Genomic DNA, 27,419 nt, shown 5'->3' on the forward strand with positions numbered 1-27,419 from the left:
ACTTTCTATAAGTTATGATTGGCATTTCCCAAATTACTAGTACAATTAAATTTTATCTACATATCTGTGTATTTGAGATACCATTACTATATAACATTGTACTGGTTTCAGATATGCAACACAATTCAATATTTGTGTATATTGTGAAATGATCACTGTAGTAAGTATGGTGACAGTTAAAATCCATCACATACATAGTTACTTGTGAAGAGGACTTTTAATATCTCTCTTAGCAACTTTCATATATTCTATTAAGTATTTTTAAAATTTACTTCTTCCAGTTTTATTGGCATTCGGCACTATGTAAGTTGAAGGTATACAGCATGATTGACATACATACATCATGAAATGATTACCATAGTAAGTTTAATAAATATCCATCATCTCATATAGATACATTAAAGAAATAGAAAAACAACTTTTTTATATGATGAGAACTCAGGATTTACTGTTAACAACTTTCACGTATACCCTGCAGCAGTGTTAATTATCTTTATCATATTGTACATTATATTCCTAGTACTTACTTATAACTGGAATTTTATACCTTTGACTACCTTCATTTAGTTCCCCTTTCCCCCAGCCTCCTATCTCTGGTAGCCACAAATTTAATCTATTCTTCTATGAATTTGTTTGTTTTTGAAGTAGAGTTCACTTTCAAAGTTCCTAATACACAACATACTGATTTGATATTTGTATGTGTTTTCAAAATGATAAGTCTACTTGTCATCTGTCACCATACAAAGATACTACATAGTTATTGACTATATTCCCCACATGGTACATTATGTACCTGTGTGGCTCATTTATTTTGTAACTGAAAGTTTGTACCTCCTAATCTCCCTCACCTATCTCCGTCCTTCCCCCACCCTCTTCCTCTCTGGCAACCCCCTGTTCTCTTCATGACTCTGTTTCTGTTTAGTTATGTTTGTTCATTTGTTTTGTTTTTAGATTCCACATGTAAGTGAAATCATACAGTATTTGTCTTCCTCTGATTTATTTCATGTAGCATGATATCCCCTAGGTTCATCAATGTTGTCACAAACGGCAAGATTTTCTGTACTTTTTTATGGCTAATATTCCATTGTGTGTGTATACATAACACGTCTTTATCCATTTATCTGTTGATGGAGACTTAGGCAGCTTTCATATCTTGGCTATTGTAAATAATGCTGCAGTGAACTTAGTGATGCATATATCATTTTGAATTAGTGTTTTTGTTTTCTTTGGATAAAGACCCAGAAGTGGAATTACTGGATCATATGATAGTTCTGTTTTTAATTTTTTAGGAACTTCTGTATTATTTTCCATAGTAGCTGCACCAATTTACTTCCCCACTAGAAGTGCACAAGGGTTCCCTTTTCTCCATATCCTCTCCAACACTTGTTATTTGTGGTCGTTTTGATGATAGCCACTCTGACAGGCGTGAGGTGATATATCATTGTGGTTTTTGATTTGCATTTCCTCGATGATTAGTGACGTGGAGAATCTTTTCATGTGCCTGTTGGCCATCTATATGTCTTCCTTGGAAAAATGTCTGTATAGATCCTCAGAGGCCCATTTTTTAATTGTGTTATTTGTGGTGTTTTTTTTTTTGTTTTTTTTTTTTAATGTTGAGTTGTATGAGTTCTTTGTATATTTTGCATATTAATCCCTTGTTAGGGGTATTGTTTGCAAATATCTTCTCCCATTCAGTAAGTAGCCTTTTTGTTTTGTTGATGGTTTCCTTTGCTGTGCAAATTTTTTTTAGTTTGTTGTAGTCCCATTTGTTTTTTTGCTTTTATTTCCCTTGCCTGAGAAGACATAATCAAAAAAATATTGTTAGTTATAAGTCAGTCCATAAGAGCAGCAGTAAATCTCTCTCATTATGACTACATCTGGCTTCTCTTTCAGTTTTGTAATGCATGTTAGGACAATATTGCCAGTGTTTTTTTGTCCGGTAAGATGGTCTCTACTATTTATAACAATGTCATACTCACCTACTTGTATCGCTGACCCTTCTAAAGTTACTGACAAGCAGTAAATTAAAAATAGCAAGTAGCTGCTTAAGGGGGAGAGGGAGGGAGGATTTATCTTCCTGGAAGAGCAAATCAAATCCGCAAGATATTGAAAACAATTGAAATGGTCTCTTTGGCATCCTAATCTGTGCTATTTCACAATTAGAACAAAACAATCCAAAAATTTGAGAACCACAGAATTTACTATATTGAGTATAGTTATTACCTCTGGTTTATATAGTTTTGTATAGATGTAGCTTTGCAGTTTGAGAGGGATACCAGAGCAAGTGTGTGTTCTAATAGAGGATACAGGAAGTGGCTAACTTACCTGGAGTAAAATGTGAATGCTACCAAAAAATAAGACTTATGATTTGACAATGAAAAGTAGAGAGAACTACTCTGAGGTCAATATGTGATACTTGGCCGGATGGATAATGTTGTAACTTAATTCTAGAACCTCAAGTCACATACCTGGCTCTCCTGCTTAAAGAACAGTGTGAGACAGGATCTAAGAAACAGCAGCATCAGCATGTTTTGAGTCATGTCAGAGAGGAAAAGTAATTTCATTCATGCCTCCATTTATTGTTAAATTAGCATATTTTTGGTATGCCTTTTGTTGAAAGCGCCATGCTAGGTTCTCCTCTAGGGTAGTTGCTAAACAGTTAAAGGTTGTCTTAGTTCTCTGCCCACACTGGCTTGACTTACCATTCTTTGTCCCTTACCTCGTTAATGCTGTTTTTTGCTATTCTAGGCTTATCCCTGACACCCTTCCATTCTCACTGAACCTTATTTGTGTGTTACAGCCTATTCTTTGGTGGACATTCTGAAGTGTCTGATCAGAAATTCTCTTTTAAAATTGGTCGGCTAGTTATGGGAGAAAACAGCCATGAGGCAACATGCTTTTTTCACAGTGACTGTCTAATAATACACTTCTCCTGCCCTTACCTTTCTTTTCTCCCCACTCCCAACTTTTAAAAATTCTGTTAATGATTCCAGCATGAGAATTTCATGTTAGAAAGGTAGGAAGGTGATAAGGACATTTAGGGGGGATTGGTAATGTCCAGGAAGCATCCCTCGTGTGATATCTTACTGATGATGGTCTGTCTAACCTGCATGTTGTGGGGTCTTTGCAAACGCAGGAAGTAAGGAACCTGAATTTTGACAGAACATAGTTTTTCAGAGTTGATACTAATAACGATAAGTTTTTCTTTGTAATATCACATCAGTCCCCTTATAACGTCGGTGTTTATCCATTGGTGTTAGAACTACTGCTCTTTTGCACCAACTATGAAGACTTTGTCCTGCATGATCTTCCTGTTATGCTTACTTTGTCTTAAATATATATTTTTTGTTCCCCAGGCTGCCAGTACACCACTGAATCCCTTAAGTTTTCAGTGTGAATTTGTAAAGCTCAGGATTGACCTTCTACAAGCCTTCTCTCAACTTATCTGTACTTGTAACAGCCTCAAGACAAGCCCCCCACCTGCAATTGCCACAACAATCGCCATGACCTTAGGGAATGACCTTCAGCGGTGTGGTCGCATCTCCAATCAGGCATGTCTTAACTTTACTTTCAGTGCAATTTTTATTCACACTTGAGAGGTTTTTGAGGTTAAGTTGTGAGATGAAAAATTCTGAAGTTTAAAAATCAGTGGTTTCGCTCACTGATAACATCAAATGCTTATAAACTCATCTGTCTTGCTAAAAATAGGCTGATGTCTTATTAGAACGACAAAATGATTGATGATGTCTCACTTGATGCTACATTTTTATGTAAAGAGAAAGGACATTTTAAAGAAACTTTGGGATGTTTGTAGCTGTATTACTTATTTTAGTGGAACTTTGAAGAAGCTAAAAATGCAATGCTTTTTGTTTCTGTACATCATAGATAAATTATTATAATCTTGTGCACATTTGTAGCTTCATTTCCATTTTTGGTAATTTTCCTTTAGCAGAGTTTATAAAACTGAACGAATTGAAAATGAAAAAAGCTGAAATATTTTTTGCATTTTTTTATTGTTCGAGGATTTTTTCTTATGTCTTGAGTTTTGTGTTTTTTATACATTGATAGCATGTTTGTGTATCATAATTGATATTTTTCCTTCTTTATAGATGAAACTGTCCATGGAAGAATTCCGAAGCCTTGCTTCCCGATATGGGGAACTTTATCAGGCATCTTTTGATGCTGATTCGGCAACTTTGAGGAATGTAGAACTGTATCCTAAGCTTGCCCCAGTATTTTTTGGTCTTTCAAGTATTCTTTTAAATGTAGAGTAACTACTTCACATATGCTTAACTAAAATATAGATAAGATTACAAATTAACTATAAATAATAATTTCTCCTATGAGATCTGCTATGAGCAGTATAATTTTACTTTTTAACTTCAGCCAGGCTTTTAAAAAAGTGGTGACTCAATGGTAGTCTTTTTCCACCTCTGGGAAGAGCATCCAAGACTGAGGTCCTACCAGTGTTGCACGCTTTGTGCTCACTTGAGCTACAATGGACAGCACAAACATTTTTCCACCAGAGAACCATGTTCTGTTTTGCTTCACCTTTCTTTTCTTCATAGCTAACAGCTAGTTCCCATCACCTTTATTAATGATCTATTCAGTTGTTTCAGGCATCACTTTTGTTCCCTGAGCCCTCTTTAAGTTCTCCATATTATCTTACTAGCAGCCTCAGATCCTTTTTGAAAAGAAGGAAGTGAAAAATTGCTTTTAAGTTGTAGGACCTATAAATCAGTAGTTCTTGGCATTTTGGTTTACTGATTGAAAACCTAATGAATACTGTGGACGCTCTCCCCTAGAAAATGCATATATGCACATACCCTTCCCCCAAATTTGCATACAGTTTCATGAGGGTTAACAGATCCATTGACCAACCCCCAGCCTAGGAATCTCCAGAGTAACCACTTATTTAACTTTATCAGTGAAACCCCTGTGTGTAATACAGATAAAAGGTTTCTGTGATTAAATCACAGAGCCTGGTGCTTGGTTCCTCTTTCCCACATTAAATAGCCTCTGAAGTACTTTTCTTGGGACAGAATTTGAGAATTTGAGAATCACTATTACAGACAACATAGAGCTCTTAAAAGGAAAAAAAATAGAGCCACAGACTATTGAGTCAATAACATATACTTACCTTCACTAAAAATACGATTCTCATCTTGCTTTAGTTAATATTCAAATAATATAAAGTCTATAGCGCATTTCTCCATTATTATATATAATGTGTAACCTTAACATAATCTAGACAGCAGCAGAGCTGTTTACTGATATCTCACGCAATAGAAGCCCTGATTTTGGATCCAGAATCAGCAAGGTATTTAAATAGTTTATATTACAGAATACTTTCTAATACGTTATCTTACCTAATCATCACAACATTGTTTTGGAAGAGGTATAGAAGAAGAAACAAAGAGGAAGATCTCTAGCGTTTGCCTAAAGTGTTTGCTTTTTTTTCCCAGTGGCAGATTTTTTTTTTTTAATATTTAAAAACAAAAATCAACCTCCCAAAAAAACACCCCCAAATAGTAACAAAACCTTTATTTTCTGTTTCCATTGTTTACTTACCTCTTGCCTCCTTGTTTTCAAAATAACTAGGAAGAAATTCTTTGAATTTGAACATTTTCTTCTTGTATATTATAACTAAACTTTGATGTGAAAACTTGAGTTAACAGTATAATTAAGCTTAAACTTGAATTTTTTATTCTTTGGTTTCCCAAACAAAAAGATATTCCTCTTTTTGCTTTATTAAAATTTTTCTCCATTCCCCAATTAACTAATTAATTATTCAGAATACTTTTATTAAAGAATGGTCCAGTATTTTTTCCCATTGTAGTATTCTGTTTTGGAATATGCCTTTTTAGCTGTATAATTTTCAATCTAGTAAGACCTGTGATTCCAAGATCAGCTTCCTCAGAGAGAATATAATAAACAGAACATTTTAAATTTCTCTTTTGTAAAGCATTGACTCACCATTTCTTTTCAAGGCAGTACCAAAATCCTTGCCTTCTGTTTTAAAGTGCTGCCTACTCTCAGAGTAGGCCACTTGGCTATTTTTTTTCCCACTCATCTGATTCATTTTAATATTTTCATGACATAACTAATTTTTACTTAATTCTTTCACTTATCCTTTTTTTAATCTATGTTCATTTTCCCCTTTGACTTGTGGTGCTTTCTTTTTTTTAGTTTCTCCCTTGTAAATAAAAACAAAAATTTTTTTTAACCTCCATATTTTTCAGTCTGTGCCAGTTGATACTTCCAGACCCACGCCATTTCTGATCATGCTGTACTCTACCTCTGAGCACACACATGTTGTTGTACTGTCGGTTGACATAAGAGAAATTCGTGTTTTTCTTGATTGATTTTTAATAGGCGCATTGTCAGCGAGGATGGGGTGAAGGGAGTTATGCAGCCAGCTCTCAAATGCTACTCTCCCTGTCACCCTCTCCACTTCCTACCACCTTTCTTCACCCTCCTCCATCCCTTTTTATCCCCTAAACCCATTCCCGTAGCCTTTGTGCTTTATAGCAGTGAAACACTGGAAAAGATTGTACCTTGAAGGAGAGCTTTTTGGGTTTCATTAGAAGTAGTGTACAACTGCAAAGAGTAGATTCCTTCTGAAACTTCTGTTCTTGATACTGTGTATTTTCTGCCTTTCAAGTAAAGAAAGACCTGCTGTAAAAAGAACCTCAAGAGAGTACAGCATGGCATCGATACTTCACTGTAGTTTTTTTAAAAATCTGTGTGTCTCATTCATAGCCTGGAACGTTTTTGGGGATAACAGACCTTATCTTGTTCACCTTTGTATCTCTAGCAACTAACGTTGTGCTTGAGCCAGTGTCAGTAAGCGTGGGACAGGATGGGGTTTATGTTTATAATTATGAATGTTATTATCTGCCTCATATCAACCTTTTAGGATTATTAAGAAAAAATATTTTGAGATGCTCGTCCATTACATTTTTCTATTCTAGCTTCTTATTCACTCTGTTGTGATTCCTTTGTATTTAACTTTTATTTTTACTGCCTGAAAAATAAGGGAATGATGCCATTCAAGTACAGGACTTTCCCTTTTATTGTAAACAACTAGAAACCTAGGTAAAACGTGCAAGTTTAAATGTAAGTTTGACTATTTTCAGACACTGGACAACAGGTAGCCTGGGAATGTAATCCCTCGGGGAAGAGACACGAATAAGGTAAACCTACTTTAGCCCATGCTTTCCTCTTCCTGGAGGCACTTTTTAGACCACCTCTCAGGGATTAAACAAAGTAGAACACGGTGGTCTTACCTAGTTTAAAAAGATAGAGATCAGGGTTCAAAGAACAAAGGAAGCTAGAATTTGCAGGAGAAAGCTTTCCAGAGAAAGAGTGCTAGAAAGCATAGGCTGTGAATCTTCGGTTGAATGCTAGTCAGTGTGAGTCACCATATTGTAAAACAGGAGAAAAACTAAAGTGGAGGACTTAAGATTTCAAGACTTAGTATAAAGCTTCAGTAATTAAGACAACGTGTTATTGGCTTGGGAGTAGAATGGAGAGGCCAAAATAGACACATTAAGTGTTTACTTGATTTTTGGCAAAGATGCCAAGATAATTCAATGGGGAAGATAGTGTTATCAAGAGATTGTGCTAGAACGCACTATATATATAGGGGAAAAAGTCTTGACCTTACCTCACACCATACCTAAAAATTAATTCCAAATGTATCATAGATCAAAAAAGACAAAAGACAAAATTCCAAACTTTCTAGAATACTACATGGAGAAAATCTTCATGACCTTGAGATCAGCAAAGATTTCTTAGGACACAAACAGCAGTTACCATAGAAAAAAATTTGTTTTATTGGATTTAGATTTTTAAACTTCTGCTCTTTGAAAGATGCCATTAAGAAAATGAAAAGATACGTTGCAGGATGAAAATATTCTCAAACATATTCTATCAAAGTACTTGTATTCAGAATATTTAGAAAACTGCAACTAAAGATAACCCAATTTTTCAGAATTGACAAGAGATTTGAATAGACACTTCAAAAAAGAAGATATATTAATGTCCAATAAGCACATGAAAAAATGAAAAATGCAAATTAAAATCACAAGCAGATCACTAACACCCCCTAGAATAGCTAAGAGTAAAAAGCCTTTAATACCAAGTATTAGTGAAATGTGGAGGAGCTTGAATTCATACATTGTTGGGACTGCAAAATGATTCAGCCACTTCGGAAAACTTTGGCAGTTACTATATGACCACTGATTCTATTCTTGCTCAAGAGAAATGAAAACATATTTCCACAGAGACTTGTACAGAGATTTTCTTGGCAGCTTTATTTGTAACAACAAAGATTCGAAAGAGCCAGATGTCTCTCAACAGGTGAATGGTTAAATAAATTGTACTATATCCATACAGTGGAATACTTCTCAGCAATAGAGATGAATGGCCTATTCAAATATGCAAAACACATTACTGACTCAAAAATACTGTGCTGTAAAGGAAGCTAGATGCAAAATAGTGCACCTCATGTCACTGTTTATGTTCAGTATTAGGAAGCATCTCATTTACAGTGATAAAAAGCAGACCTGTGGTTGCAGGAGGGCCAGAAGTAGGGATTGACTAGGAAGGGTTATTTCAAATGGGTGAATTTTTGTGCTTTTGTAACTTATATCTCAGAAAAGTTTTTAAGTAAATAAAGGAACACTTCTTTTGTAGGAGGTGGAACAGTGAATTCTGATTTTATACCCTTTTATTAGAAGGTCACTTTATAAAAGACTAAAATCTTTATGCTTTATTGTATGGTATAGTTTTCCTTAAAGTCCATCATATAAACGAGTTCAGTTCTTGTCTTAATGGAACTTAAGATAGAGTATAGAGTAGGGAACAAAGCCTTGGAGCCAGGCAGATACAGCTAGGAAGAAGTGAATCCCTGACTTTGTGAATATATACGTGTGATGTCCTCATACTGGGCCACTTACGCATAAACTCTAGGTAAGTAATGATGCCTATCTCGTAGAGTGGTTGTAATGGTTACACAAAAACCTATATAAAGTACCTAACTGAAGTGCCTTGCACATAGTAGGCATGAGAAAGATAAAAAGGGAATAATAGGAACAGTGTTACGCGTTTTCAAATAGCCCTATTGAAGTTTAGTTAGAATGTGGGAGTTCTGCCGCCTTTTCCCATTTAGAAATACTTTGAGAAATATCTTTGGGTTTGAGGCAGTAGAGGAAGAAGGAAGAAATCCAGGTAAAACTTCCAGTCTGCTCTATATGCTAGCTCCCTCCTGTGCACTCTTGTGCCTTTCACCTCCTTGCTTTAGATTCATGCCATTTCCCCAGCTATGAATGCCCTCCATACTTTCCATCTCCTCACATCTTATCCCTCCTACTTGCATAACTGATTTGTTCAGGACCGATCTCTTCTATGACATTCCTTAGCTCCCTCCCTATTCTGACTACTTGCATATCTTTATTGGTTATCTGGCACTTATCTGCTGGCTTTAATTAATGATAGTTACCTAGCAGATGTCTTATGTCTCTTTCACCTCATGGAAAGGACAAGGTTTAATCAAACATTTTTATACTGCCTAACAATCAAAGTGATTAAGACTTGGATAATTTGAAGTCAGGTCTGGATTTGAATTCCAGCTTGTCACTTACTAGTTATGTAATTGAAGGCTAATTACTTAACATCTCCAAGCCTCAGTTTTCTCATCTGTGAAATGGAAATAACAGTGCCTACTTCATTATCTTAAAGATTAAATGAAAGTGTGTGGGAAGTGCTCAACACATTTAGACTCTAAAATAGTTACTATATTGGTTGATTAATTTATGTTAATTTTGACTTCAGTTTCCAGGATTATGGATCTACAGGATCAGCCCATGCTGATAGTGAATATGAGAGAAGAATGATGTCTGTATATAATCATGTCTTGGAGGAGGTGGAATCACTCAATCGGAAATACACCCCTGTTTCTTACATGGCAAGTCACATTTGTTTTACTGAATTTTTATTATGTGGAAGTGAGTTTTTAATCTGTCTCTGGCACTTACTATGTGCGACTTCAACACATTAACCTCTCTGTGCCTGTTTTGCCACAGAGTTAATACAGTACCTACCTCATAGTATTATTGTGAGGATGAAGTGAGATCCATGAAAAGCACTAAGCACACCTGTAGCTGCCACCTAATCACTAACATGTCAGATTTGCTCTACCAGAGTACAGATAAAACTTCTTTTTTTCCTTTTTTAACAATAACTTAAGTTCTGATTGTTCTCAACATTGGTTCCACATTAGAATCACTTTGGGTTTTTTTTTTTTAATACATTAATATTCAGGTCCTATCCCCTATTAATTCTGAATCTTTGCAGTTGAGGCCCAGGCATGAGTATTTTTATTTTATTTTATTTTTTATTGAAATATAGTTGATTTACAATGTTGTGTTAGTTTCAGGTGTACAGCATAGTGATTAAGTTACATAGGTTATTACAAGATATTGAATGTTGTTCCCTGTGCTATGCAGTAGGACCTTGTTGTTTATCTTTTTTATATATAGTAGTGCATAGATGTTAATCCCAAACTCCTAATTTATCCCTCCCCTGCTTTCCCCTCTGGTAACTATAAATTTGTTTTCTGTATCTGTGAGTCTGTTTCTGGTTTGTAAATAAGTTTATTTGTATCATTTTTTAGAGATTCTACCTACAAGCACTATCATATGATATTTGTCTTTCTCTGTCTGCTTTACTTCACTTAATGTAATAATCTCTAGGTCTATCTATGTTGCTACATATGGCATTATTTCATTCTTTTTTATGGCTGAGTAATATTCTAGTGTGTGTGTGTGTGTACACAAATATATACGTTGTGTATATACATATATATACGTTGTATGTATACACACACACACCCCCCACATTTTCTTTATCCATTCACCTGTTGATGGAAATTTAGGTTGCTTCCATGTCTTGGCTATTGTAAATAGTGCTGCTGTGAATATTGAGGCGTATGAGTCTTTTCAAATTAGTTTTCTCCAGATACATGCCCAGGAGTGGGATTGCTGCATTATATGGTAACTGTATTTTTAGATTTTAAAGGAACCTCCATACTGTTTTCCATAATGGCTACACCAATTCACATTCCCACCAACAGTGTCAGAGAGTTCCTTTTTCTCCACACCCTCTCCAGCATTTATTATTTGTAGGCTTTTTAATGATGGCCGTTCTGACTGGTGTGAGGTGATACCTCACTGTAGTTTTGATTTGCATTTCTCTAATACTTAGTGATATTGAGCATCTTTTCATGTGCCTGTTGGCCATCTGTATGTCATCTTTGGAGAAATGTCTGTTTAGGTCTTCTGCCCATTTTTTTATTGTGTTGTTTGTTTTTTTTGTATTAAGCTATATGAGCTGTTGGTATTTTGGAAATTAATCCCTTGCCAGTTGCATTGTTTGCAGGTATATTCTGCAGACTTTAGTATTCTTAAAAGCTCTCAGGTGATTGTGTCATGCCACCAGGGTTGAAAACCATTGGCCAATTGAAACAGAAAGAACTGGGCTTACTTTCTCACTGTCAGTAAGTCATTCTGCCAGGTGATGCCACTGTCTGCTGCTGCCCACTGAATCGCTGCTGCCTTTGGCACTGGCGAGCACCTGTTCTTTACTCAGACTTCCCCGTGACTTCCCAGTCATAGGACAGACTGACATTCTCACCCAGATTTTCTCCTCCCTGTCTAGCCATTCTCCAGGGTTCTCTTCAGCTCAGGTGGCTTAAATATTAGACACTTACTTCTCACAGTTCTGGAGGCTGGGAAGTCCAGAATCAGGGTGCCAGCAAATTTGTTCCCTGGTGAAGGCTCTCTTGCTGGCTTACCAACTGCTGCTTTCTCACTGTGTCTTCACACGTCAGAGATGGAAGTCTCTGGTCTCTCTTCCTCTTCTTATAAGGTCACTAATCCCATCACAGGGGCTCTATTCTCATACCTCATCTAAACCCAATGACCTCCCAGAGGCCCACCTCCAGATACCAACAAATTGAGAGTTAGGGCTTCAACATATGAATCTGGGGACGCTGGCACATTTAAGTCCATAGCACCATCTTTAAACTTTACCCCTTGGAGAGTTTCTCTTGCCCTGCCCACACATTGGCTGCTGGTATTCCCTGAAGCTCTCTTCTCATTCTGAACTCTCATTTATCAAGTGTTTTAGAAGAAACTGACAGGATATGTCATTAAAGAGTTAAATTAAATTTTAAGGATAGATGCTTCCGTTGACACATTGCTTTCCACATAAGATTGTCAATATATATTTGCTGAATTGAATTGGCACAGGTAGCTGTCTGATACTGAGACTGGTTGCTTAGGGAAATTGTAAAGATTATCTGTGGGAAATAGACACACCTGTATGAGACACTGATTAAATATTTGCATGTTTCCTCTGAGCTCCACCCTAAGAAATTAAATAGATGCCAGACAGTAGCTCGAGTCTGATGGAGTTAAATCCACTGAATATAATGGAAAGAACGGGAATTTCCCACCCAGTGGGGTACACAACACAGAGAAAAGAGCCCTAGGTTCAAATTCTGCCTCTGCCACCCAGCAGGTCTGTGATTTTAGAGAAATTACCAACATCCTTTTCTATAACAAGGAGAAACATCTACCTCATAGGTAGATTGATTACTGTGAAGTTAAAGTGGAATAATGCCTACTGCCTAGCACAGTGCCTGGCATGGCATAGATATAGAATGGTTAATAAATGTTGATTTCCTTTTTCCCCCTTTTTAAATTTTATTTTATAGATTTGACACTTTCTGAACACAAAATACAGTTCAACAAGTATTAATTGAATCCTAGGAATAGAAAAATGACAGGATTTTCCCTCAAGTTGTCCATTGTCTGATGAGAAAGAAAGATTTTGTAAACAAATACAGTACAGTAAATGTGCAGTAACTGAGCTCTGCACAAAGTAGAGTTGTAGCACAAAAGGGAAGGTAATTCATTCAAAGGACAAGGGAAAACAGGGTGTGGATACAAGTCCGAGAGAAAATGTATCTGCATAAGAGTTTTCCAGGCGGAGAAGGAGAGGTAGAGAATTTCAGACAGAGAACAACATGTTCAAAAGTAGAGGCGTGGAACAGCAAGATGTCTTCTGGGAACAGTGTGTTACTGCTGCAGCAGAATGCACAGGCCAGGGCCTGGAGCAGGGACCGGTGAGGTGGGCAGAGGCCAGATGACTGAAGGCTTTGAACACAGTCTTAAGGAGTTTGGACTTTATCCTGTAGGCACTGGGGGCACTCTTGGAATTTTAAATGGGTGTGGGAGAGAAGCAGTTAAGCTAAGGTTGTACATTATTGTTATGTAGAAGCAGAATAGGTAATGGCTTGGAGAGCTCGAAACTAGAGAAGAGTGGTTACCAGACTTTTGCAGTAGTCTGGGTTAAGGGCCAAATTAATTAAATGGCAGCAATGAAGAGGAACAGATACGAAAGAGATTTTTTAGGTGCAGTGTTTTCAAGGCTTGATTTTTGTTTTTGTTTTTTTTCTTTAAATTCAATGTGAAAGGATGGAGACATGACCTCAAGGTTTCACAGCGTAGGTGACCAAGTGCATAAGTGGTGTATCCTTTACTGAGAGAGAGAATATAGAGGGATAGTGGAAGAAGATGAAGGTTTCATTTTTAAACATGTTAAACACAGGCAGGTGGATAATAGGGCTGGTGTCCAAAGGAGACAGGCTGGGATGCATGTAAGGTCATCATGAGCTTAGAGGTTCTTAAAGTCCTGGGAGTGGAGAAAATTGCCTGTGAAAAGCAAATGGACTGAGAAGATAGAATGACTCAGAAGAGCATCAACAATGAAGGAACAAACAAAGGAAGAGAATCTTAGGAAAGAAGATGGAGAAGGGAAGAATCAGAAAAAATGAGGGCAGGGACCATTACATGGAATTTCATGGAAGAAGAGCATTAGCAGTTGCCACAGAAATGTCCAAAAATACAAAGGCTGGAAAGTATTGGGTTTGGCAGTGAAGAGCGTGTTGGTGATGCGCTAGTTCTTCTGCTGGTTTACTAGTCATGATATGTGATTTCTCATCTCCAGACTGGTACCTCAACAGTAATCTGCAACTGAGATACCTGTGGAATGTGCCCAAGGGGCTAGTGGCCTCAGTGGCAGTCTGAGTGGGGAAGGTCCCAGTGGGGGGCTGCAAATCTACATCTATTCTTTTGAAAGGGAAAATGGTGCCATTTTGCCCGAGAACAGCCTGAGGGCCCTTGGGCTTCTTTAAAGATGCTTCTTTCCTTAAGCCCTATTGTGGCCTCAGAGGTTCCATCACAAGTAGGATGTTCCTGCAGATGCATCTCAGATTCTTTGTTGCAGGAAGATAAATACTGCTGTTTTAGCAGTTAAACCTGAGTAGACCCAGCGTCTCTAAATCTGTGCTGTGGTTAGATCAAGTAATAGACCTGGCATTTATATTATGAGTCTGTCAGGCTCAAAACGTTCAGTAACCTGAAACCTATGAGGAGTGGATTCTTCTGGCTTTTAGCCTTAATGCCCGACTTTTTAAAAATGTTTACAACATAGGCAACTAGATGACACCCTGCTTGGAAGCAGGAGCTTAAGGACAGACAACAGACTATCAAGTGGAGTAGTTTTCAGCCTGTGGTCCTTGCGGGCCACAGAGAGAGAGCAGTGGACTGAGGAGGGTGTGGTAGACCAAGCAGGAATAGTTCTAGGTCGCCCAAAGTTACAGGTGTTCAATGCTGCCTTTTTTTTTTTTTTCCTGTTAAATTTGCAAATCATTGGTGAAATAGAACAAAAATCACTGAATAACCTAGTCAAGTGACCTAGGTTCTGGTCCCAGCTTGTCCCAATAGCTGTCTGGGCCACCTGTGTCAGCAGCAAAATTAAGGATTAGACTGGGTGATCTTTAAAATAGCTTTGATGGTATCATGGGTGTATACTTATCTCCAAACTCATTTTATATACATTAAATAGCTTTTGGTCTGTCAGTAGTACCTCAAGAAAGTAGTATAAATAAACAAATAAATAAAATCTTTGAACTCCTAAATTCTGGTTCTGTGACCCCTTTCATAAGACTCTTTAAAAGATTCATCATAGTAGTTCTGTTCCTCTGCAGTTACACTGAGATTTTCAAAACTCTGTTAAATTTGTGAAATAGATTTTAGAAATAAGATATTTTATTAAAGTTTCAGTGACCTGTAGAGTTGGACTCTGTAGTCACTCTTAATCTGAATTCCAGTAAGTCTCCACTGTTACTCACTGTCTGGGGATTCATGGCCACAGGGACAAGGAAGCCACCTTGTAGAGATGGGATGGAGAATGAGGCAGCTCCAGGCTGAGGTTCCCCATGGGATTTGGTGTTGAGCCTCAGATGTTAATATTCCGCTCTGGCTTCTTTACCGCATGTGTACTTGTTCACCGTGTCATACTTTGCCATGTGATGGTTACTTTATATATTAGTACCTAAGATAACTGTGTATGTCTGGTAGCTCTAAGCTCTATAGAAATGCAAACTTTATGCATTGCTTGGCCTTGAGGAATGTGGGTTTTCTCTCTTCTGTCATTTTTTTATTGAATATACTTCAAAATAAAGTAGAAGTCTGTAATTGTACTCCTTGACAGGAGTGATTTGACAAATTTGCACAGTTCCTGAGTGTTATGTCTATTACCTGACTGGTGTGTACTTCTGTAATAATCTTAGGATCATTTGTGGTTTTTAAACCTCTTCCTGAACGTAGCTCTTTGTTGATGAAATTTGGAGATTGATTTTCATTTGATTTAATTTCTTTTTCCACCCGCAGCATACAGCATGCCTCTGCAATGCCATCATTTCTTTGCTGAAAGTTCCTCTTTCATTTCAGAGATATTTTTTCCAGAAACTGCAGTCTACCAGCATCAAGGTAATACAGGAAGAACACTCTGGTTAATATAGTTTAATACCTTCTTTTGAAGGTTGTCTTCTGAATTACAGGGGACATAGCTCTGCTTCAGGATCTTACCTTTGTTTTTGATAAAACTCATACTCTTTAGCTGTAAACCTTTGCTCCCTTCATCAAGTGGTTTGGTGAAGGGAACAGAATTTGGGAGTTAAACTCTCCTCTCCTTTCTTACCTGACGGTGTCAAATGCAGTGTGACAGGCATTTGGGTGCCTAGAGTTTTGTCCCTGTCTCCCAGAATAAGTTGAGTGGTATTCGTCAGAGTAGCCCACAAGGATCTTGAGCTGAGTCCATGTCTGATCAGCCTGTTCAGACCCAATTTAGAATGAATCAGGTCCAAAATATCACCAGCCCTACCTCCAAAGCACTTTTATCTTCAAATAACAAGTTTTGAGGAGTTGGTAAATAAGTAGAAGTTAGTATTTAAAAGTATTTAAACCATTCAAAATTCAAAAGCTATTTTTGATTCAGAGAATGAAGTTGTTGGAAAGGGGGGGGGGGGCGAGTTGTTACTTCCAAGAGATTCCCTGGATTATTCCTATTAGTAAATGTCTTTGGTGCACTTTTGCATCCATTTGAATGTTTTTCATTGCAAATAACAGGATATTCCATTTCAAAATGACCTGAATAATAAAGAAAATTGATTACCTAGATAAGAGGTCCTGAGGTAGGGTGTCTCCTGGGTTGATGAGTTCAACAGTTCAACAGTTTTACCAAAAAGACCCAATTTCCTTCATATTTTTATTTAAGCAAGATTTGAGCTTTGTGTAATTAAAATATATTTAGGATTTTTTAAAATATTTTTTTTTATATTTAGGATTCTTACTGTTTTTAAAGAAAAACTACTCTAATGAGAAGTTAAAAATGTCAGTTGGAAAAAAAAAATGTCAGTTGGTTTATTTGTGGAAATTGACTTTTATTCCATGGTAACTTGATTGTATATGTAATCCTAGAATTTGGGGTTCATTTGCATTTGAATTTAGTCTATTTAAAATTACATAAGACCGAACAGACAGCAACTGGACATGAAAATTGACATAGTGCATTTCCCTACTGGAGTTGGTTCATTGTCAAAGAAATGCCGCACCACAGAAACTGGGAGAACAGTGCCCTGGCTGTTCTCTCCTCCTCCTCTTTTCTTCTCAAACAGAACTGGCACTGGGGGAGGTGGGAAGGGGAAGCAGTGGAATTTAAAAGGAGGCATTAGGGATAAGGAACCCTTGACTTTAAAGGTACATCAGTTTGGTTGTCCCAGCACAGTCAGGTCATTAGGGGTGTGTGTGTGTCTATGTGTGTGTGAGTAATGTTTTAACCTATTATCAACAATCAGCACAGGTATGTTTGTTGGAAGGAAACTTGCTCTTGGTTATTAGCATTCATTTTAATGTTGGCATTCCAGCTTGCTCTGTCACCATCCCCCCGGAACCCTGCAGAGCCCATTGCTGTCCAGAATAACCAGCAGCTGGCATTAAAGGTAGAGGGAGTGGTTCAGCACGGATCTAAACCAGGACTCTTCCGTAAAATTCAGTCTGTCTGTCTGAATGTTTCGTCCACACTACAGAGTAAATCCGGACAAGACTACAAGGTAATCTAGAAAAAAGGCAGAATTGTGATGTGATTTTATCAATTCATGGATGGAAATTTTCCATTGTTTTTCATCATTAAACCGATTGTAGTTATACCTCCCAAGGGATCAGATGGACCTGAGTTAAAAGCGTATTGGGGTGTGAGGGGGCTGATAAACACTTCTCTTTTCCCTGCCTGAACCAGTTGATAGACAAAGCATCCAGGCAGGCAGAGATCAAAATATGAGTGAAATATGAGTCTCATTACTGTTAGAGCTGTGTGGAAACCTAGCTCAGGTGCCTGGCAGCAGGCACTGCCTGGTCTTGTACCTCTGAACTGAATCTTCCCACCAGCCTCAGCCAGTACACACAAGAGCCTGCCCCTATAAAACTGACAGGGGCTGGAGACAGCACCCTACAGCCCAAAGGAGAAGGGAAGGAGGAGTGCTTAACTCCCCATCCCCAGTTCCTACCCCACAACTTACCAATCAGGAGGGCTCACCTCCTCACCCAGAGGCCAGAGCTGTTCATATAATGACAGATCCCTCCACAGGGAGGGAAACAGCAGGAGTGGGGAGTAACTCCTGCCCCCCCAAAGAACACATCTCTTTATTATTCCTCTGTTTTAAGTAAATTCTAGCATTTTCAAAAAAAAAAAAGGATCATCACATTGACATACAGTGATCGAATAAAGTAAAATCTTTCCTTCAGGATGTAACCATAGGCATTTGCTGCTTTGAGAAATCATGAGATAGATTAACCAAAATCATGCTTACTCTGCTAGCCGAGGCCACGGTTCTGAATCTGTGCCCATGAAATACCACCATTCCAAATGTAGGATGTTCCCTTCTTTAGATATCTCTTTCCAGTTCCTTGGTGGTTTATTCTAGTAAAGGGAACAAGTGCACAGTTGTAGGAACCGAGTTGTTTGAATGCCCAGATTGGTGTGTCCGGGTATACGTGGGGCATGCTTGAACTGAGGTCCACAGCAAGGAAAGGGGTATCAGAAGAGATACAAAATGAGAGCATTTTATTCTCTTTGGTGGTTTTAGGCTAGAAAGGGAAGGGAAGGTCTGAGGGAAGCCATCACTACTTTGGGTACTTTGGTACCTTTCTCTCTCTCTGCCGCACTCTGCCCACTCTGATACGGCTCAGCCTTCCTGCTCGTCCCTCCCTCTCTTTTGACTTCCATGGCACGAAACATGGAGCCTGATGTAGCCACTCAGTAAATATCTGGTGGATGATGAAAAACATCAGTGACTGTATTTATAGCACAACTGTTATGTTTGGGTGATCTCTGTTATCACAGAAGATCATAATTAGAATTTATATAGTTGACTTATCCCTGTCTGAAGCTCTCTGCTCACTGTAAGTTTGACCATTCAAGCCAAGAAGTACTACTGGCCTTCTCACTGCTGACTTACCTCTCAAGACGCATTGGTTAAAGTCAAGAAGCTGACGCAGTAAGCCCGGCAGTCCGTGATTGCTCTGTAAGTCTGTAACTTGCTCTGTAAACTTGCAGTGAGTTTGCAACTTAAAATGCATCGTCCATTCAGAGTGATCAGGTTGCCTAGGCCTCTTTCTGGTCCTTCTAAGGAGGTTCGTGTTTGGTAGGCATATTCTTTAAGGAAATAAAAACCCTGCAAAAGTTGAATATGCAAAGAAAAAACAAAAAAGGACTTGTAAAAATTCTAAGATCTTTAATTGGTTGGTGACTTTATTTCACTAATGTTACAGGTCAGTATCTCTGGAAAACTTACTTCGTGATAACTGCGTATTGAGACCTGAAGCTTCAGGGCACGTTTATATAATTAATTGCACAACAGAAGCACACATAAACATAGAGCTATCTGGTCAGTTATTCATTCTGATTCCCTCTGTATGCCTTCTTAGAATGAGTGTCTGTCTTGACATACGTCATCTTGGGTACAAGGAAGGGTACACCTGCAGGTGTTACTCTGTTTTTTGAAGGACAAAGACATGAGTGTCTAGCTAAAAGCTAAATAAATGTATAAGCCTGTAAATCTGTGTTTTATAATATATTGTACTGCCCATCTGAACAAGGCACTGATTTTTAAGTGAGTAATGTACCAGTTCTAAAGTTAATTTGTTAAAGAAGGGAAGAACTGCTCCATTACTTCAGTAATATAAAATCAGACTAGCCAAGAGGGAAAAAAATATATGTTTACTTAATATTATGTTCTTTTTCAGTCTTTTAGATTTTAAACTCCCTGAAACAGGTGGTTGCATCCTCTTTCTTTAGAATATCTCTTCACAGGCTAAAGAAAAATGGGAAATGGAGTTAGGGTTGGGTAAGCAAGTGTGGAGGAGAAGAAATTTCTCTTTTACCCTCTTAGGGTCTTCAGCTGGACCTAAGATTGAACAGCCATTAAGACAGATTAACAGGAAGAAAGCATGCCAGTTTGATTAGAATTTTACATGTATCTGGGAGTCTTCACAGGAGAATGAAGTCCCAAAGAAGTGACCAGAGCAAAAAGCTTAAATACCTTTTAGACACGGAAACAATAATTTATGACGAAATGACAAGATAGAGGGGTTTGGGCTGGGGGCAGTAGGCTGAGGGGAAGTGACGAGGAGGTCTGTTGGGGGGCAGCAGGGGAGACTAGTGGAAGATAAGGGTTATTGTCACAGGTTGGTTTGTGACAGCGTCGATCGCCAGTCTCTGGTGATAAGGATGTTCTTCTGTTCCTCGTGCAGGGAGGTCCCCTTTCTCATGGGAAATGTTTACAGCAAGTTTCATGGAAAATGTATGTTTTAGGTAGAAAGGAGCAGGTCAGAGAGCCCTTTCTATATCTGTGTTGTTTCTCAGGTGCCTTTAGCTCAAAATAATCTGTATGCCACAGCAGCATATCTTAGGGTGGTGTGTTCTGAACTCCTTCACAAGAAAGAAAGGCCAGCACAAGAGAGGAGGCTCTTTCTTCTCAAGGACAGTGAGGAGGTAGTGTCACCTGATGAGCGTGGGCCCTGGAGCTCGCCTGCTTGGGTTCAGTTGCCCAAGCTTCACTCATTAGCTGTATGACCTCGGAGAAATGACTTAACCTCTCTGGCTCAGTTTCCTCATTCATGAAGCAGGGATAATACTAGTACCTACCCCTTGGTTGTTTGCAAGGATCAGTTAGCGCTTACAGCAGGGCCTAGCTCATAGTCAGTTCTTTCCTTCCAGATACCCATTGACAATATGACCAATGAGATGGAGCAGAGGGTTGAACCTCACAACGACTACTTCAGTACCCAGTTTCTGTTGAACTTTGCTATCCTCGGAACACACAACATCACGGTGGAATCTTCGGTGAAAGACGCCAATGGTATCGTCTGGAAGACTGGTCCCAGGACTACCATATTCGTAAAATCCCTGGAAGACCCTTACTCCCAGCAGATTCGCCTACAGCAGCAGCAAGCCCAGCAGCCGTTACAGCAGCAGCAGCAGCGGAACGCCTACACGCGGTTTTAGTTATGCCGCAGGTGCACCACAGACGTCCCAGGGATCGATCGAATTGGCGAAAATAGTTTGCTTTTTTCATGTGCATTAAGACATGAAAGTTAGACTGGAGAGTCCATTTATTCAGTGGTTTCTTAGTGTAACATTCTGAAAAAAAATTTTTTTTCTTAAAAACTTTGAGAAATAATTGGGTTCCTAAGCAGGAAGATTTCCCCCTTACTCAGTCTTAAACCAAGTTCTTTATCTCATGTTTAACACTTTCGTTGTTCTGTTATTATTGTTTTTACTGTTGCTGAGGCTTTTCTTTTTCTTAAGAAAAGTCACATATTGGGATTATTGAATTAGTAAATTTGACTGCTTTTCTACCAAAATATCGCTTGCTGCCTGACCTAGACCTTTAATGCTGAACTGGGCCTTGGGAAGTTCTGACCAGTATGTGCTCGGTTGACCCAGAGTAGTAGAAACTGAGCCCTCCCGTTGATGGACTTGAAAGTGTGCCCTGAAACGTCCAGTCTCGTGGATGGTGAGAGCCTGCGGTCTAGCAGAACTGAAACATCCTGCTATATTATTTCAACTGTTTACCTATATGTTCTCTGCTAAAGCAGTCTTAATTTATTGTTTTAGTATTTAATTGACCCACAGAGCAGCTAACAATTTCATAGAAAGATTGGAAATTAGTCATTTGTTTTCTCTAAAATGTGTGTGATTATATGTAATATGGACTTTTAAAATTGTTCGTAAGAGTGAAAAAGTCACTCACATTTAACACCTTAATGTTTTAAGTTAGGAGGGCAGATCCTTTCCTTTGATTGGCTTAGCTTCTTCTTGGCAAGTTAGGGAAAGCCAGACTGGGTTGTCTAGATACAGCAGTCCCTTTGTGACACAGTTAACCTCAGTCAGTTGGGATGCTCAGGGAATAGAAGTTTTCTGGTTAGCCAGAAAACCCCTTCTTTTCTGTTTCAGTACTGGTTGAAAACCATTATAGACTATAATAATAATATGCTTTCCTGTCTTAACACAGTGTAATAGCTATAACTTAACTGGGATCATTCGGTGCTTCAGGATCATGATTTCTAAACATCCGGGACTGAGGGATGCAGACATTGATGATGTGGGCGCTTGGGCTGGAAGCAGCTCCCAAGATGAAGCAGGGCACATCCCCCGGATGCTTTCTTTTTTAATAAATCTCAATTTCTTTGCTTGTTTTGCCTGTTTCTCTTTAAAGTTGACATTGGCTCAAAGGAAGGGATAGAGTTGAAAGAAAAAAAATGAGTTTTGGGGTTTGTGTGTGTGTAAGTGTGTAAGTAATGTGGTCTCTGAGGGTGAAAGTGATTGGCACTCGGGTCCCTCTAAGACCGGTTGGCTTCCATGAGCTGTTGTCCCAGCACAGTGCTTTGCTGCCAGTGGCCAGGACATTGTCATAAAACACGTGTGAACCTGCAGTGTCCACTGTGGACGACATCCTCAGAGGCAGCCCAGGTGGACCCAGCGCACAGTTGTCACAGCATCTGGGAACATAGGCCTTAGGAAGGATTGTGGGAGCGGAGTCGGGGAGGGGGGTGTGCTGGGCCCCTTGCCCTTCTGCCAGCTGTGAGAATTGCTGGACCAGAAAGCCTTGGTCCCGCTGTCAGCTCCGATGAGTTAGTCCTGTGACCTGAGCAAGTCACATCATCTGTGTGGCAGTTTCCTTGTCTGTAAAGTGACTGGTTTAGGCAGGACCTTTTAACGCCAGTCTAGAGTTTTGTGATCAGGTGACTGAAAGACTAAAGACATAAAAAAGGTTCTTACTTAAATTGGGAAAAATCTTTTTTATTTTCCTTTTTTTTTTTTTGAGTGACTATTTCCAGAATGAAATATTACAATGTTGGTTTCAGGTTTCTGATACTGATTCAAGGAAGAATTCTCCAGGAAAAAAAAACAAATCTTGTAAACCGCCAATTCCCTCAGTTCCCTTTGAGACCTTCCCATAGTTTATGTTCTTTAAAGATAGGCTTTTAATAGCCATAGTTGTAAACTCTTCGATTTGATATACTGTAAGGCCCCTGGCGCAAATTGAAAGAAATTTCAAAATAAAAACAAATGTGAGTAGTTCAAAGAGAAAAGTAAGTCTATGAAGCAAAAAAGACTATTTTACTTCAGTGTGTCCATTATATCCAGAATTGGAACTCTGTCTGATTTTATGTTTGGTATAACATCTACTGCATTTTTGGCATCAACTGTTCAACAGTTACTTGAGGTGGAGGGAAACCATTTATAACTGCAACACTACACTAGTGAATGAAAAGAAAAATCCTCAAGGAAAGATGCAGAGAAGAAAGGTAAACATACTGATTATTAAGTGAACATGTCCCCTGGTTTTTAGACATATGGGTAACATAGGGCACTGGCTGATTGATTCTAGGAAGACAGGACTGATTTTTCTCAGTGTTTAGTGACTACAGTATAATCTGATGACTAAGAGCCCAGTTTCTAGAGCCACACTGTCCAGTTCCAGATCCTAACTCGACCTCACGTTGTGACCTTGGACAAGCTAGTCCATAATCTCTTTATGCCTTAGTTTCCATATTCCCAAAATTGGGAAGCGTAATAGTGCTTCGTGGCTTAGGTGTGAGGATTAATGTGTGTAAAGCACGTAGGGCGTGCCTAGCAGCATGGTAGGCAGATACACATAAGTGTTTGCTGTTAGTATCCTCCCCAGTATTTTTCACAGTGTTAGATCAATTCTTAATCTTAGCATTTTATTTATTCAAAATAAAAGTTACATTTTCTCTGCTAGTAAACACAGATTTAACCGATCTTCCCTCATATTCAATTTGGGTATATTGAGTAATAACAAAAGAACTTAATGTTGACCTAAATAAAATGGAAGTTCTGTCTACTACAGTGCTGTAAATACTATTTAATTAAAATACGTAAAGACATACAAAGAAAATTATGAAAATACTTTTCAATAATACCTATTATCTTCAATGGTGATGGCAGTAGTATATTGACTATGTAGAAATTAAAGTACTGTTGTAGTCCAGCTTAAACTAGGAGATCTTATAATGTGATCTTTCTTGCTCAAACCAACCAAGGTAGCAGGTAATTTGCAACTGCAGGATATCAGTCACTCTTCACATTGAGATGTGGTTCAGAGAAGAACAAACCAACCAAACAAGGTCCTCTGTCTAGAGTCCCAGATGTCAGTTTAAGTTCTATTTATGAAGACTCACTTGCCATGGATCCTTGGATAGGTCACTTAACCTGGCCCTGCTACCTGGTATGCAGAGTAAATGCAGTGCTGTCAACAGAACTCTCTGTGATGATGGAAATGTTCTAGGTCTGTGCCGTCCAGTACAGCCGCTGGCCACATGGAGCTGTTAAGTATCTAAAATAAGCCTAGTGTGACTTAGTCTTTTATCACTTCTAATTCAGTTAAGCTTAAATAGCCTCATGTGGCTGCTGCCTATAGAAATGGTCGGTGCAAGAGTAAGGAGTGAAGAAGTGAGATTCACCACTACCTTAGGACCTAGATAATCCTTAAGTAGGTTTCCAGTTAAGGGGTCTACTTTGGAAATCTTTGACACACCAAAGCTTTCACAGGGAAGAGTGTGGATGACAAGACATCGGGGGTCTGTGTGTTTGCTTTGCTTCTAATAATACAATACTGTGTTGCTCAACCACCCAGCCCTGTTCTTTCTATAATTATAGTGCCCTTGGATTTAACCTTTATCAGTCACCAACGTTAAAAGTATGATGGGATGTACTGAGAAGTCTGAAAGTCTGGTGAAGTGGCTTGGATTTCCTACCAGCAGCACTCCAGGCGGTTACAGTCTTCCTCTCCATTTCTCGCCCAAGGACACACAGACATTTCCATGCGCTGTCTGTGTATTTTATTGGCATGACTGGCGCTGGTCCACTAACTGTGGTATCTCCTGTCTAAAGTACTTTCATTTTTAATTGTAACTGAGATTTAAGCAAAGTCATGCTTTTTTCCTTAAATAACATACCAAGATCTAGAGTCCTTGATTTTCACATTGTAATGAAGAATGCTAAATATTGTAAATTTACTTTTTTCAAATCTACTACAGTTATAAAATATTTTTCAGTCTACATTTTTCCCCTTATCCTCCTACTTACTTGCTAATGTCTCCCAGAGCAGTTCTCTCCTGTGTAATCATGTTTGTTCAGCAGTAATTGTCCTCTTTGCTTATTACTTAGATCTGGTTAAAGATTGAGAGTTAGTGAAATGAGTTTAGGGACTGTCTTCCTTACAGGTCATGACTGCGGATCTAACTTCTGTATAATGATACTTAACTGGCGATCTGAGACTAAGAATATTTTTAATTGTTGCTTCCAGATAATTTTTTAAAGTAAAATTAGAAAGTGGAGTTAATACCAAATTAATTAGAACAGTCAGGAAGATGAACGCAATACCCTCAAAAGTCAGGATGGGTTAAAGAAAATCATTGTATGCAGAGAAGAAAATACTCTACTTCACCTTTGGGTTTTCTTAGGATATTTCGTTTGTGGATTTTGATAAAATTTGTCTGTGGCTTATTTGTGTTTTAAAGAAAAGTGTTTAAAATAGAGGACTGTGACAACTAAAATAGTTAGACTGAATTAGACTGAGGAATTATGAGAAGATAGCAATGTTTAGTTCTGTTTCCTAAGACCGTGGATGGTGGGAGGAGGCTGGATGCCTTGAGTTCCACCCACCTTCCTCCTCACCCCCTCATTGGAAGCAGCAAGGCTAAAGATGCTTCCTGTTTATGTGTCATCTCACCCTGAGGAGATGAGCAAAGTGATGGTGAATTGTTAACACTTGTGTCCCCCACCCTTGCTTCCCCTTCCCCACGCCTATCACCAGCAAAGGCAGATATCATGTGATTAAGGAGGGTCCGCTCTGAAGTACTCCCCCCCTCACGATGACAGGAGAAGTGATGAAAAGCCTACTGTAGCAATGCAAGTGGGGGACAATGGGGGTCCCTGAGCTGGGGTGGGAAATGCAGGCAGAAACTGACAGGGAGAACCCTCAAGCAACTAGTAGTCTCATTTGACAGAAAAGACCTACTTTTAGAGAATGTGGTGAGGGCTTTATAAAAGCTGTTGACAAAGCACAAAAGATGCCATTTCTGAAGTTCTAACAACACCTCTCCTTGTACGTAACAGTCAGGACAGGCTCTTAGGTAATTAAAAAACTGGCCCTCATTCGGCGTTTTCTCCTTTTGCAGCACTTGGAATTCAGTGTCCCTTCCTTTTCAGCAAGTCTCTTTTTGACATAATCAGAGACAACTGGGTACCGACTAGGAAGCCAGAGAGGAACAAAAGAACATGGGGAAAAAGATACACCCCTAAAGTGCAAAGTCAATATTTAGCCTGGAGGAGATAGAGGCTTACTCAGAATTAAATGTCTCATGTTGCAGAAACTGCTGCTGCTTCTGGCCAGGCCATTGGAAGACACGAACCGTGCAATGTCACATTTCAGGGTATGGGGCATTAGGCAGAAATCACTGTAATCTCAGAATCACTTAAGCAAGATCAGCTCTATCCTACTTAGTGGTCACAGCGTCCCTCAGGTTGCTCAAGAGTGTATTAGCCCTGCCTAGAACTGTCTTTCTCAGGGAGTGAGTGCATCTGGAATCTCCTTAAGGGCCCTTGACACAGGAGAGGGCCCACAGGTCTGTCCCAAACACCACCTCCCCCTGCCCTGCTCCCTCATGTGGCAGTCCAAGTTAGCTGATAGAAAGCAATTTTCCTCCATCCTAAGCACCAAGGTAACTCGGCTGACATCACAGGGCACTGTAGCTCAGTCAGTAACCTTTGTCTGTTTGTCTGAGTAGGAGTTTGTAAACTTGGACAGATTTCCCAGATCTGTGTGAAAGGCACAGCGAACAAGCACACAAACAATTTTGAAAACAGGTGATCCTTTATTTATTCACCAAGTACTGACTGAACACGTACAGGGTGCTAGGACCTGGGAATACGGCGATGGGCGAGCTCCATGGGTTCATGGCCGTGGCACTCCTTGTTTTTGCTCAGACCACAGACCATCGGAGGGCAGGCTGTGGGAAACCCTCCCTGGCCTTCATTATGCTGGTTGGGCCTGAGCTTCCTCGGTGGTTGATCACTTTCTCCAGTGAAAGGGGAGAGGAGTGGGCCTGGACAGGGCTCTCCAGGTCAGAGTCGCTGCTAGTTCCTGGGTGGCCTTCAGAAAAGCTCTCTCAGCCTGAGCGTCTGCTCCTTTGGTATCTAACCATCTTCTCAGTTCACTAAGCCTTTCTTTATATCCCACCTAAACCCCTCATGACAATCTTAACCTCCTGCTTCAATTCTCTGCATTTGAAGGGATGGAAAGCTCCCCAAAATCTTGGTCGTAGAGAAATAGTTCTAATCAGAATGCAGTCTCCCCTTGACCCCAGCTACACCACATTGGAAAACCCATCTAGCCCTCCGGACCCAGCAAATACCCT

At 39.1% G+C, this 27,419-nt stretch overlaps 1 protein-coding gene and 1 long non-coding RNA gene across 4 annotated transcripts in view; one reads left to right on the top strand and one right to left on the bottom strand.

The window, feature by feature from the left end:
* Positions 1-22,163, top strand: part of INTS7 (integrator complex subunit 7) — a 73,318-nt gene extending 51,155 nt beyond the window's left edge. For 2 of the 3 annotated variants that reach the window (XM_010949478.3, XM_010949479.3), the window contains 7 exons: positions 3,357-3,551; positions 4,110-4,213; positions 5,252-5,320; positions 9,838-9,970; positions 15,804-15,902; positions 17,339-17,524; positions 20,689-22,163. In XM_010949478.3, the coding sequence (XP_010947780.1) occupies positions 3,357-3,551; positions 4,110-4,213; positions 5,252-5,320; positions 9,838-9,970; positions 15,804-15,902; positions 17,339-17,524; positions 20,689-20,976 (1,074 nt within the window). In that variant the 3' untranslated portion in view covers positions 20,977-22,163. Of the gene's footprint in view, positions 1-3,356; positions 3,552-4,109; positions 4,214-5,251; positions 5,321-9,837; positions 9,971-15,803; positions 15,903-17,338; positions 17,525-18,891; positions 18,995-20,688 lie in introns of all 3 variants that reach the window. The other variant, XM_074351847.1, reaches the window with a different exon arrangement.
* Positions 1,088-19,170, bottom strand: LOC141574769 (uncharacterized). The gene is made up of 3 exons (XR_012501863.1): positions 18,929-19,170; positions 18,281-18,390; positions 1,088-1,793 (listed from the first exon to the last, which is right to left on the bottom strand). It is a non-coding gene; the product is annotated as an uncharacterized LOC141574769 (long non-coding RNA).
* Positions 22,164-27,419: the final 5,256 nt, after the last annotated feature.

This window comes from Camelus bactrianus, chromosome 23, assembly GCF_048773025.1.
Source record: "Camelus bactrianus isolate YW-2024 breed Bactrian camel chromosome 23, ASM4877302v1, whole genome shotgun sequence".
Classification (NCBI taxonomy): Eukaryota; Metazoa; Chordata; class Mammalia; order Artiodactyla; family Camelidae; genus Camelus; species Camelus bactrianus.